The 14,169-nt window shown below is 30.5% G+C and overlaps 1 protein-coding gene across 1 annotated transcript in view; it reads left to right on the forward strand.

Annotated features, from left to right (window-relative positions):
* The window catches only part of LOC126741568 (golgin subfamily B member 1-like), a 53,473-nt gene that overhangs the window by 10,846 nt on the left and 28,458 nt on the right, over positions 1 to 14,169 (forward strand). The window contains exons 5-8 of the mRNA XM_050448034.1: positions 5,616 to 6,031; positions 12,954 to 13,214; positions 13,722 to 13,802; positions 13,905 to 14,152. Of these exons, the coding sequence (XP_050303991.1) occupies positions 5,616 to 6,031; positions 12,954 to 13,214; positions 13,722 to 13,802; positions 13,905 to 14,152 (1,006 nt within the window). The remainder of the gene's footprint in view (positions 1 to 5,615; positions 6,032 to 12,953; positions 13,215 to 13,721; positions 13,803 to 13,904; positions 14,153 to 14,169) is intronic.

Below are 14,169 nucleotides of genomic sequence, written 5' to 3' on the forward strand. Positions count from 1 at the left end.
CTATTTGATGGAAAATCCTCATGCTTTCCAAGAACACCATTTTCAATATGAGTTTTCAATAAATATTTGGTGTGGTATCTTTGGGGATTGTATTGTGGGACCGTTTGAATTGCCAGCTAAGCTTAATGGAGAACGTTATCTAAATTTCTTGAGGAATGATCTACCCATTCTTCTAGAAGATGTGCCCCTAAATTTAAGACGTGACAGTTGGTATATGCACGAAGGTGCACCGGCACATTATTCACTCCAAGTCAGAAATTACTTGGACGAAATTTATCCTCATAAATGGATTGGTAGAGATAGTGAATATCCGTGGCCTGCGCGTAGTCCCGATCTTAATCCCTTAGATTTTTATTTCTGGGGCTACTTGAAATCACTTGTGTATAAAAATAAAATAAATAACCGTCAGGAATTGTGGAAAAAGATTGTGGAAGGAGTCAATACCATCAGGGCCCAGGAAGAATCATTGTTTGGAGTCGGGCAAAATTTAAATAAAAGACAATGTGTCCTAGTGGATGGTGAACATTTTGAACAATTATTACACGTGGCTCGAATAGTTACTGAGTATCATCAGGAGGTCAATATCAGAGTTTTAGGCTGACCAGCATGCAGTCGGGATTTAAATCGAATAGAGCATGTTTGGGACCTGCTCTTCAGTAGGGTATGATTTGGAAACGTGCCTCCAGCTAATCTTTAAAATCTGCTACGGTGCTACGGTTATGAACTGCAAAATGGGTAAATCTTGACCAACATTACTTAGTCCTTATCTAATTAGTCTATGGACCCAATTTCGTTGTCGGAATTTCGATGAATTATTCGAGGAACACAACTTTAAACACTAATTTCTTAAAGCAGAAATTTTAACCGGTTATATAACTAATTACTAATATATAAAAAATTATTGATTCTTGATTATTGTGCTAGTTCGCGACTTTCGAGTTAAAGTCTTAATTGTTAAAGGTGACGCTTTGTTTAACTCTTTAATTGTCTCCCGCGGTCATATACGCCTGAACAAGACATTGCTTGGAAGTAGGGGAGGCAACATACGTATCTACATTTTTTAAATTCGAAATTCGTTTTAACCGTTAAAGATTTTGTTATTTTCGATTTATGCACGGATTTATAAAGTTTACCAAACACTGTTTATGTTGTTTTTTGGATTTTCTAGTCACCAAACCAATAAAAAATTTAGTAAACTACCTGGAAACACGAAAATCAATAAATATATATATAGGGTGGGAACTTTAACTGGAATAAATTCCCTAGCGCTCTTGAATTGATTTTTTGTCGGCTTTAAAAATCTAATAAAATTTTTGTTCAACCCTTCGAAAGGTTGAGACTAACCCTACTTATTTTTTTAAACTGGATGATGCCACTTGTGACACCTTGTTGGAAAGCTCTGTGAAGAAGTACTAGTATGGAGTACTTTTCTTTTTAAAACAAATTAACCATTGACTTCAAATTTAAAAAACGGTTTATGAAAATTAAAAACAAAATATCTCGACGTTAAATACGTATTTTGTAATATTAGAACGTCATTAATCGCTATAAAATGACCTAACTACCCCAAATGTATGTACACTGTGTCCTATTTTGGATGAGATTGCACGGTATCTTTGTAATTTTTGAAGATATAGCTTTGCGGTTTTCTCGACCCTGTATCACTTTTTTCTAAAACTTTTGAAGCCACAAGCAGAAATATTCCAACTACTTTTGCTCCTGAACTACGGGGCGAAAACGAAAATGTTTACTTTTCGAGATGTTATTATTTCTCAGGCTCTGTATAAGATAGAAAAAAAATTAAAACTGCTTATAATAAATATTATTACAGAGTGGCGTATTTAAAAAATTTTTTAGAACACTGTTTTTAAGATTGGGCACAAACTTAGTATTTTTTAAATGGAACACCCTATATCACATGATAGCTTTAGTTATTTTTAGCTTCAAAAATCAGAAAAATCAAGTTTGTTTTTTTAATAGTAGGTAGGCCATGAATTTTTTCACGCATGCATAAAACTTGAACGTGCATAAAAAATCGACTTATTTTATTTTGTTAAAAAATAAAAAAAAGTAAAAAGATATTAGGTTTCCAGAAAGATGTCAGCCATCTGGATCTACAGTATTTCAGTTAAAATCCAATCCAGAGTTGCAAAAACAAAAGTGCAAAAAATTTTAAAAAAGCAAATTTAAACTGTATAAGGTAAATATTGTTCGAGAATTGCATTCTGATGATCGATTTAAACGATTGGCATTTTGTTATTGTATTTTAACTAAATCTAATGAAGATCTGGATTTTGCAAGAAAGGTAATATGATTTGACGAATCCCATATAAGCAGCAGCGGCATATTTAATAGATAAAATACAAGACATTGGTATCAAGAAAACCAACATCTTACTTTTGAATGGCAGCTATTAGCATTGGGCACTAAAATTACATCTACAATTTTTGAGGGTAGCTTTACTGCCCAACGATACCTAAATATATTACAAAATAATATGCCAGAGTTGCTGGAGGACATACTTTTGGCACAGCGACATCAGATATATTTCGAGCAAGATGCAGCACCCTCTTATTATAATTCAAGGCTAGTTAGAGAATATTTAAGTGCTCATTTTGGTAGACGCTGGATTGGCACATACAGGCCAATCAGATGGCTCCCGAGATCACTGGATTTAAGTATTTTAGACTTCTCTATATGGTAATACATAAAAAATAAATTTGATAAATAAAATCGGCATAATTATATAGATAAACTCCGAGCTTCAACCGAAGAAGCATTCAGAAACTTACAAAGGCAACCCTTATAATTATATTGTATATTATATACAGGGTATCCCGGTTCATGTGGGAAATCTCTCGGATCCAGGTAGAACATCAAAAAATAATACCGAACGTTCCTATAAAAAAAATTTCTACAGGCCTTCTTTACGAAGATACAGCCTCCTAAAGGACGCTGCTGGAAATTGGTTTTTCATAAATTACTTTTAAACTACCCAGTAGAATTTAATAAAAATTTTAGGTGATGAACACTATTAGGGACCTCTTAAAATGACATCCTTAAAATACATTTACCTTGTTTACTTTATCAGGGGCGGACTAGGTTGTACACTTTAATGCGTATATTTTTAACACCCTGTATGTTAAAGTCTAAATAAAATAAATTTGGATACCTTGAACCCTAGGCTAAAAAAAAGGTACTCTTCTTCATTATCGATAAAATGAACCGTTTTGGAGAAAAAAAATAATAACCGAGCCAATGTTTTTTTTTTATAAAAAAAAAATAATAAAAAAAAAGATAAGGACGCCAGTTATTCAAAGACCAGAAAATTTCGATGTAAGTCATTTAATTTAAAAAAAATACATGTTCCTAAAAATACAGTGGTGTCCTAAAAAATACTTTTACAAAATATTTCTTATTTATTATACGTTTATTTCTTTTTTGTTATTCTTAAGATAAAAACTAAACATAAAAAAAAACTAAAAAAATTATGTAAACCAATTGTATTGTACCTGTTATTGTTACAACCGTTGCTATACTCTAAATTTAGCAAATACCTATCATTTAAACCTAATCTTTGTCAACATATTCATCCTTTATTTGATAATATTTGTTTAATTTTTGTATTTTTTGGTAACTTTTAATTTAAATTACGTCAAAATATGGAGTTTACTTTTATTGAGTATGCAGATATGCATCTTATGTATGGTCTGGCGTCTTGCAATGCATTGGAAGCAAAAAGATTGTACGAAGAAAGATTTCCTAATCGCATTATTCCGGATCAGAAAACATTTCAACGTGTTTATCAACGTCTAAGGGAAACTGGTAGGTTTCTATTTTCCACTTAATGAGGTAATACTATTAAATTTCCTTAATGCAATTTTAGGTTCTTTCTATCGAAATTTTCTGGTCTTTGAATAACTGGCGTACTTATCTCATTTAAAAAAAAATAAAAAAAAAAACATTGGCTCGTTTATTATTTTATTTCTCCAAAACGGTTCATTTTATCGATAATGAACAAGAGTACCTTTTTTTTAGCCTTGGGTTTAAGGTAGCCAAACTTTTTTTTTTTAGACTTTAAAATACAGGGTGTTAAAAATATACGCATTAAAGTGTACAACCTAGTCCGCCCCTGGTAAAGTAAACAAGGTAAATGTATTTTAAGGATGTCATTTTAAGAGGTTCCTAATAGAATTCATCACCAAAAATTTTTATTTTATATTTTTTTTTATAGGAACGTTCGGTATTATTTTTCGATGTTCTACCTGGATCCGAGAGATTTCCCACATGAACCGGGACACCCTGTATATCTATGTTTTACATTACATACATTACATATATGTTTTCAGAACTTTACAAACAGAAGTTTATCACCGTTTAGGGCTTTGTCAGGAGGTAAATAAGTTTAACTTTGAACAATTATTGCTTAAGCAATAAACAGTTTTTTTTTACAGATGTATATATTTCATTTCAATCTCTGATCATTGAGAACTTAAACCGTGGCAGTACAAGAAATATGTCAATTTAATTTAGAAAATGAAAAAGAAATTTAATTTTTTGATAAAATAATCATAAAATGTGCCATCAACCTGCATTTTAAACTAGCATTCGTATAAGGCGACACAAAAGGATAATTCATTCCAGTGAAAAAAAAAATTGTGTTCCTATCTAAGTTCTTACCGGACCTGACCCCTCGTTGGATGAGGTTATGAGGTAATTTTGTTGTTTTTTTTTTACTTTCTTAGGATTAACAAAATACGCATATTTCGTTTTTAATTTTTGTACCTAGTTTTTTTTTTAATTTAAAGTCAAGGGTTAGCTTATTTCTAAAAGAAAAGTACACCGTCAATTTCCATTTTAAAAGTGCTTTCCAATATTTTTTGCAAGAGCGCTAGCTAATTTATTCCAGCTAGAGTCCCCACACTGTATATTCAGGATGTCTATTAAACATCCGAACGGTCAAATATCTCTAAAAATATTGATTTTCGTGAACAAGAAGTTTAAACAAAAGTTAGATGGAATTGATTAGGGCACAATTTGATCTTGGGAATGTCCTTGACGGTTAATTTGACGCCAACTTCGAAATTTTAAATGAGAGCTCATATTTTTGAGTGCAGATTCGGAAAGCGGAGAAAATTTCACGTTAGATAGACTTAACCGGCATTATTTTCTGTGACGAAGAGTTTATTGAATAATACTCGCGTGCTAGTTTCACGACCGGACACAAAGTTTACAAGAACAAGCCTAATAATATTGAAGATTAAAAAGATTGGAAAGAAGAAACAATAGATTTTTTAATAATATACAGCAAGCTACCGTCAAACTGTAAAAGCGTATGTGCTTGAACATTAAGTTTTATTAAAATATAGTTAGGTATGTATAGAAAATATGTCTAGTTTTTCGTATTTGGCAAATAAGTCGTTAGATATAGAGATTTTAATTAAAACAAAAAAATTGATAGCCCTTTCTGAAACACTCTGTATACAAGTTTTTTTTTTAAGTAAAATGTCGACAGATCCGAACGCGCCCTCGTTTAGTTAGTATTGAATTTATGCATTATTACTGGAACACACACTGTACAAATAAATATGTTCTTAAAACTATTTGTATTTCAGCAAGTATGTCCCTCTAGAATCTGACAATAATGTAGAACTAATGCAACGCGATATACTTATAGAGAAACTTCAATCAGAAAACAAGACTTTAACCGAAAAAATTAAAAACATAGAGGAAACACAATTAAAAGTCTTGAGCGAGAATAAGACACGCGATGATGAGCAAAATGTACTTGAAGAACTTGAAAAACTGAAGATGGAAAATCACAAATTAATTTCAAAAATAAATGACATGAAAATTTCTAATGAAGATAAGTTAAAAACGATTAAAGATGAAAACAAAAGTTTAACTAACGAAAACGAAAAGAATTTATTTAAAATTAAAGAACTGGAAAATCAACTCGAAGATGCATTAACTGAGTTAAAACTTCTGAAAAACAGTGGTATGGGAGGGACAACCAAATCTGTTGAACAAGGTATGACGAGGTTTTAATAATAATTTATTTTATAATTTTCATTTTTATTTATTTTCGATTTCTGTTTTTACAAGTTTTATTCATCAAGTATCGCCTTATTATGATTGATTTTAAATCCACATATTATAATATTTAATTTCACCCACAATGCCATCTTAATCAGTAATTTTTTTTATTTTGTTTGGTAGCAGGAGCCAAATATCAGAAATTTAAAAAAAATAGCACGCGAAAAACATATATATATCGGATGGTGAATGAAAAAGAAAACACTCAACTGGTTTGCTTTTTAAGACTCCGCTTTCCATCCTTTCGAGAAACTGCTGCGGCGCAGAGGTAGATGCGGAAGAAAATATTTGTTTAATTTGCCGCTCTAGCAAAGATAGTCATAAACTATCTAAATTGTAATAGACTATTAAATGTCTGGTAGGGAGGCAGAAACGGACACATCCGCGGTAGTTAGCTTTGATAGAGATGAGTTTAATAAAACGTTCTTAAACAATATCGTCTTTTGAGTTGCCATAATTGATCTCAAGTAGTTGATATCAGTTATGATGAATGATAAATAAATACCAAATAATCCTAAATTCACCACGTTATTTTAAACCGTACATATAAACCATCTAAATTGTTCTTAAGTTCTAAGTTCCAATTTCACGCGCGGAGAAGAACGTCCCCGGACGCATTTTTCTATACGTCACATGAGATCTCGAATCGCATCATGTTGAAAGCCGTATTTTAATCGCCACTTGCGACAGCAAAATCTCAATCTTAAACAGCACACGTTATCGCAAATCATCTTATATAGTTTAGTTCAGCGATCTATTAGAATCTTTGATGTGTCGTGAACAGTCCGTGTGCCGGTGTTGCTTGTATTTTCACATGATATGCATATTTAAATCGCAAAATTTTATGTGGAAAGCGTCATAAAGTAATATTCTAAGCGATATTTAATCATTTCATTAAATAAATAAATGTTTTAAGCATTTTTTTAAGAATTTATACATTTGATTCGTAAAATTTGACTACATGGGCCCGCGTATTATTTTGTTAGACGCCTGACCTCAGTCACAGCCACTCAAGCGTGAAAAGTTGCAAAGATCCGGCCTTAAAATTTATTTGTATTTAAAACTTTATTATTCGGAATTTTTGGGTTTAGTTTTATTAAGTTAGAAACTCAGGATAGTCGATAGCAAGATAATATTTAAGTTAAATATAAGATTTAAGTACGTAAAATGAGTTTAACCAAAAATTTTAATTTAATAAGTTTAGTTTTTAGCGCCATCAGTGGGGTGTTTATAACAAGTGATGAGAGAATAGGTGGTACAAATTACTTAGGCCCATTTATTCTGTGGATTAAGGCATAAAATGTTTTGGTTTGTCTTCAAATTTTATATATTTCCTTTTGGGTATTGAGATTTATTTTTACTTGGTGGTGATTATTAATGGGGATTTTGGCTGCCATATTCAATGTCCTTTATTATTGTTTTTTTTAATTAATACATATTATGATATATTATTATAATAATATACTCATATAAACCCCCCATCTCTATATTTAGTACCAACTTTTTTTGATAAAAAGTAATTATCTAGTCAAAAAAGTGGAAGTATATTTTTTTAAATAAACTTTTACATTAAAAATCATCTAGCTGTTTATATTTTATGCGTTTAAGTATACTGGATCCTAAAACTACAGTGAGGATACTAAATACTTTTACAAATTTAACCACTCTTTTGAATCTGGCCCAAAAAGTTAATACACTTTTCTAAATTCTGTTTTTTTGCCATTGTTCTTTAGCAGTTTCTTCCATTAAGGAAGGAAACAGTTTCTCTGTTGCCGCCATGGATTCCAACTTCATCTCGCACATCAGCATATGGATACTAAAGCATTACATTATATATACTTTATTGTGTCGCTGAAGGACAAACAGGGGCAGTAAGCTGAAAAAACAAAACTTTAAACTTGTTTAATTAATAAAAATAGGGTTTTCTTACTATGGCAAAAAAGGGACTTTTTTCCAGAGAATGGAGAAAGAAGCAGTCTTTTGTTTAATTAATAAAAATATGGTTTTCTTACTATGGCAAAAAAGGGACTTTTTCCTAGAGAATGGAAATCATACATCAATCATAAATGTATCATACCATGTTTCGGCTAAATAATATATGGATCTCTCTTCTTCTATTTCTATGGATCTTCCTCCCAAATTTTTTTAATTTTCCTTAAATATTCTATACACCACCTGACAATTCTATTACAGCAGCTCTTTTATTAACCATCTTAAGCTTAAATCCAAGTTTTATCAGGTATCTCCACAAGGTTGAGACAGAAATGTTTGTCCCTTGCCGATAAGGTCTCTATGGTCAGACCCTCATTGTTTTTGTATTTAGAATACACACTTTTCCTTAGCAATATCCGTGTCAAGTTTCTTCGATTGTCCTGCATCTTTCCTTTTTATTTTGCCTTTAATCCTTTTTTTTTACAGGCATATTGTACAATAGGGAGCCCCTGTTAAAAACGCTGTTTTTTGCAAAGCACTACAATCATTTGTGAACTGAAGATCATTCCTTGATTCCAGATTGTTTGGCGTCTGTACTTAAACAATTACGTTTTAAAACTGCTTGATTTTCCTCTGTAGCTTCTACTTCCCTTGCTTCTTTTTGCTTCCTCAACACTAGAAAATGAACTATGAGAACTATGTAAGTCTAAATCACTGTCCAGATCACTCTTATTGTTTTCATCACAAATGTTATTGTCTTTTTTGTACACCCACGGTCTTCAAAAGCCCGCACAAACACTTTCCTCTTCATTTGCCAAATTTTCCTGCCTATTTTCCCAGCGTCGAAACATTTTAAGGTCTTTAGTTATAATACCAAAACAAATCCACAAACACAAAAAAAAAACACACTTCCTCACAGTAAAAACTGCAAAAAATTTAGACGAATACAGGCCAAATTCTAAATTCTTTACTTTCATAAACGTGTAAAAAGCATAACCGGCAAAACACATCAAATAGTAACCTCACATGACCTCCCTCCCAACTATTAAAAATGATAGACCCATCCAACAACTATTTTAAAGGCGATAGATCCATCCTTAAAGATCTCTTTAAAAACACGTCGAAAGTAATACAAAAACAGCCCAAAAATTTGGGTACGGCCCTGTAATTCTCAAAATCAGTGGGATAGAGAGAGATACACAATCACTTGCACAGCCTAAAGTAGGAATCCCCAGAACGTAGGTTTTATCTTTGTTTAATAGACTGGCTAAAAAGAGGTGACAAGTCTGTGCTGAAAGTTTTTAAAATATTTTGTAAGATGCTTGGATTTTAGTCCGCGGTCAATTTTTTTATATTATTTTCTTGTGATATTATTTTCTTTCTCAAAATTGACATTTTCGAAAGAAAAATAATAAATAGTATAAAACATGGGGTTTTACATACATAAAATCCCAAACGTATTTAAAATGATTTCATAGATAAACAATATAAAATTTTGCCATTTAAACATGTATATCATGCGACTATAAATATGACATAGGCGCATGGACTAGTTAGTGCGGCATCTGCGACACATCAAAGGTTCTAATAGATCTCTGAACTGGACTTTACCCGTACCTTCAATCAACGCTCGTATATAATATGTAAAATATAGGTATGAAAAAGTACTAAGTTGTAAAGTTACAGGTTTAGAATGTTTTGAATTAAAAATAACTTTCAAATATTCAAAAAATTTTATATTACATTACATTATAAATTAACGTAATTAAGTTAATAAATTAAAGTTTTTGTAAAAGTAAAAATTTATTCTTATAGATTTTTTTCCGTAGAATCCAGTGGTGTAGATATTTTTTTTGAGTTATAACCTAACCTGCTTTTTTTAATGGAACACCCTGTATATTTATAGTTCATAACATTGGCCTTTTTTTTACCTTTTTAAAAATATATAACTTTGTAACTTTTTATTTGTCTATCATTGTTATTCATGGCCTACTATTAAATTATGCATTTAATTTACAAAATCCTTAGTTATTTGCGTATTTTTGAAAAGTCCATAGTGTTATATATTTTTGAAGAGGTAAAAAAAAGACCAATTTTGAGTTATAACTCAAAAACTATTAATCAAAAAAATATATATCTCTACCACTAGATTCTATGGAAAAAAATCTATAAGAATAAGTTTTTACTTTTACAAAAACTGTAAAAATAACGAGATACGACGGGGGTCACAAAATGCAAAAATTTCCAAAATGTCCTGTATCTATCTGTATATATTTTATATTATATATAGTAAAAGCAATGTGGCATTCTTACTCTATATTTGCAGCCATTCTAGGCCTAAACTGATCCTGTTTTGGCTTCCTACTTTTTTTGAATTGCTGTTAACAGTAGCCGATACCGCCGTTTGCGCAGATCGGGCCAAACAAGAGTAGCTTCGCGGGTCGCGCTTTCCTTGATCAGATTGACGCTAGCCCAGCCGTGCGTTGTTGCTAAATAATACTAAACTTATCGGCGCGTCAAGAAATTTTAAGAAAAATGCCTGAATTTTGTATTTCCATTCTCAAAGGTTTATTATTAATTTTTTTGAAATGGTTTTTTAATATAGTGTTTCTAATATCGATGTATCTAGAGACGTATGGAAAGATTTTTTTATTTATCTTTTTGGCTTTTATTTCAAAAATCAAAATTTTTGAAATTACAAAAACTAGCACCTACCAATTCCTGAAAAAAATATGTACATTTCATTAGCGAAAACCGCATTTAAAAATATTGTAAAATAAAAAAATTATCCAGGAAACAGGAATTTATGGGTGAATAATCCCCTTAAAAGTTAGTTCAAGACACGGAAACCACTTAGCTGGCGTTTGTGTTAGTGATTGGATATGATGATATTAATTTTTTGTCATTTATTTGACTTCCAGATAACAGAATATAATTTTCTACCGAAATATGTAAAGAAATACGAAGTATCACATTTAATATTACCAAATAAAAGAAATTTTTTTCTAAACCGGGATTGACAGAAAACAATTGAATACCAAAACTACCAAATTTAATTTGTTTTTTTTTTTTTAAAGGGGAAGAAGTTATGGGGTTTTTGTGGCCTTTATCCTGGGTTACCCGGTAATTAAATTAATGAATACAGTAATTAAATGGACGTAAGTTCATATACAGTGCATCCGTAAAGTAGCGGATAAATTCAATAAAAATTAAATGGACTGTTTTTGAAAAAAATGCTTGAACCCGTCGATTTTAATATTTGGTTTAGGGTTTTTCTACGTGGAAATTAAATATACAGGATGACTCAAAAAAAGATATGACCTCATTTTCGGTTCAAAATTGCTTATGTAACCACTATTCATTTGTATCATATCCTTTGTAAAAAAATGCGTTCTTTCTGATTCTGCATTAAAAAATGGTGGGTTTCCATTTAAAAAACATATTGACGACGTCATATCTTTTTTTGAGTCACCCTGTATATTTAATTTCCACGTAGAAAAGTCCTAAACCCAATATTAAAATCAACGGGTTGGGGCATTTTTTTCAAAAAACGGTCCATTTAATTTTTATTGAATTTATCCGCTACTTTACGGATGCGCTGTATTGTAATAATACTTAGGAACATACTCCTGTCTCGCACACTCTTATGTCAGAAATACAATTTTTTTATTGTTAAGGTCAGATCATAAAAATTTCACCCCTGATTCGTCTACTCTTAATTGTTTAATATTAATTTTACTAAATTTAATAATTTAGTAATTTAGTTAAAACTTATTAAAATATCATAAAGCTTAGTCTCTTTTGAAGATCCATGAAATAATTCGGGAGTGCTTGGAACATTTTTATTATTTTGGCTGATAGCGACAAATATTTTTAATAGAACACTGACAGCCAAGGCAAGCGAGGGTGCTTGATCAACTTAAGACCCAACGATTTTCCATGTTAAGCAATACGGTCTATAGAATATTTTAAAACTGAAAATTTTTTGGATGAATCATATTTTCTACTAAAAAATCTTTTTAGTAAATGACGTTCTTTCAACACATTGCAATGCGGATTTTTGGCAGTGTTGGTAAACTTGACAAAATTCCATAAGGTTTAGGTAAAAGACGGTAGTTCTCAAAGTCAATGATAACCCAACTCAACCGTGTATTGAAAATGATATAGGAATTTTGGTACTTTCTGCAGGTAAATGGTTGTTCTGGAACAACCTTGAAGAGAGAGAGAGAGAGAGAGAGAGAATTTAGGTTTTGTGAATGCGCATCAGCATCTGAGGCCATTTAGCGCCCTGTACGTTTTTTTTAATTTTCTTATTGTATTATATAGATTTACTTCCTTTAACAATTTTATTATATCCTTTATATTTTCTTTGTTCGGTTCAAGTATATGTTTTAGGTTAGTGGTGATTGGTAAGTTGTGTTTTATTTTAAATGTATGTAGTCTGTTGCAATGTGCAAAAATATGTTTTATGGTGAGATTATAGTTATTGCAAAAGGGACATATTGGTTGATTGGTCTTTTCTGTTTTAATTTACATCTAGGTAAGGCGAAGGTTGTATTTTGATTATCTCAAGAAGCTTAATGTCGGTTTCGTCTAAATCTAGTTTGAGTTAAATAAAGTTAAATTAAGTTGAGATAAACTTTGTATTTTGTTATTTATTTGTAGGGTATTTCTGGTTTGAACATTTGTTCAACAAATGTTCGAGTAACAACTGCCAGTTTTTAATGATCTTTTAAAAAAAAAGTGATGATATGTTAGAACGCTAATCACAATTAGATGGTCTATTGTGGGTCAAAGATTTATTAAATATTGTACATTAACTATTAGATAAGTAATATAATTAATCTAGATAAATAAATAAATAGATCTAGACGAAGGTAATATGTTATGGCTTCCAATTTTTACATATATATTTTTTTTAATAGAAAACCAGGAAATTGCAAAACTAAAAAAACAGCTCGATGAAGCCAATAAAAATATGATTAAGACAAGAGCCATCCAAAAAGGAAAAATTAAAGAGCTGAACAAAAAACTCGACCAATTCAGAAAAATGAACGATGCAAATGCTTTAATCGGACAATTGCAGAATGATATTGTTAAACTAAATGAAAAAATTGCTGAACTTGAAGATGAAAAGGGAAATATGCAATTAAAAATGGTGGAATCTGCAAATAGCTCAAAAGAAGGTACCAAGTTACACTTACTTTTTTAAAAGTAAAATAGTATATTTCTTAAAATGCTTTCCTATTTTGGAGTGAAATAAATTATTTTATTTGTTAGTACAGTATGGATTATATTGTGTTGCAAGAATAGTTGTTTATAAAAATCATATTTTGAAAGCTACGATTTTTTTCCCGATCCCAAAAATATTAAACTTATAAATTAAGTTAAATTTGCAATTTAGGATTTTTTTAATTTAATTCGGAAATAGATATCCAGTTTCTTTAATGTGAACAGATATTATTTATTAGTTTCTTGTGAAATAAAAATATTATAATCAAATGTAAGTAACGCTTTAAAGGTTTAAAATATGACAATGGTTTTTCATAACTAGCATAACTATTATGAAGTAGTATTACTTATTGCCTCTAATTTTAATTTTACGGCTAATGATTCTAGTTTTTCCGCTTCTGTATATACATAACGTGCATTTTAAGTTTTAATTTATATGCTTAAAGCCTAAACAATTTTAGATGATGCGACTAAGCAGCTTGATGACACATTTGCGAAACATATAGAAGAAAAAGATAAGGCTATTCAGATTCTAGAAACTGGTAAGTTTGATTTAATATTACTTGATGAATCTATAAATCTTGAAACTAAGTATTTGAATTTTAACTAAATATTTTAAGAATATAACTTTTTTTTGTGCCCAGAGTTACTTGACTTAAAGGCACAACTAAATCAAAAAAATTTAGAGGAAATTCAAATCACCAGCCAGGTTTCTTCTGAAATGTCATCAATTTGTTACGAAGAACAAATTGATACTTTAAATAACGAGAAAAAGAAGCTTTTAGATCAACTAGAAACTTTAAATATTGAAAAAGAAAGCATCTTAGAAGAACTAGAGTTGATGAAAAAGGAAAAATCTGAAATAAATGCTAAATTGGAGACGTACATACAGGTAATTTTGAAACAGTT

This window comes from Anthonomus grandis, chromosome 10, assembly GCF_022605725.1.
Source record: "Anthonomus grandis grandis chromosome 10, icAntGran1.3, whole genome shotgun sequence".
NCBI classification, from domain to species: Eukaryota; Metazoa; Arthropoda; class Insecta; order Coleoptera; family Curculionidae; genus Anthonomus; species Anthonomus grandis.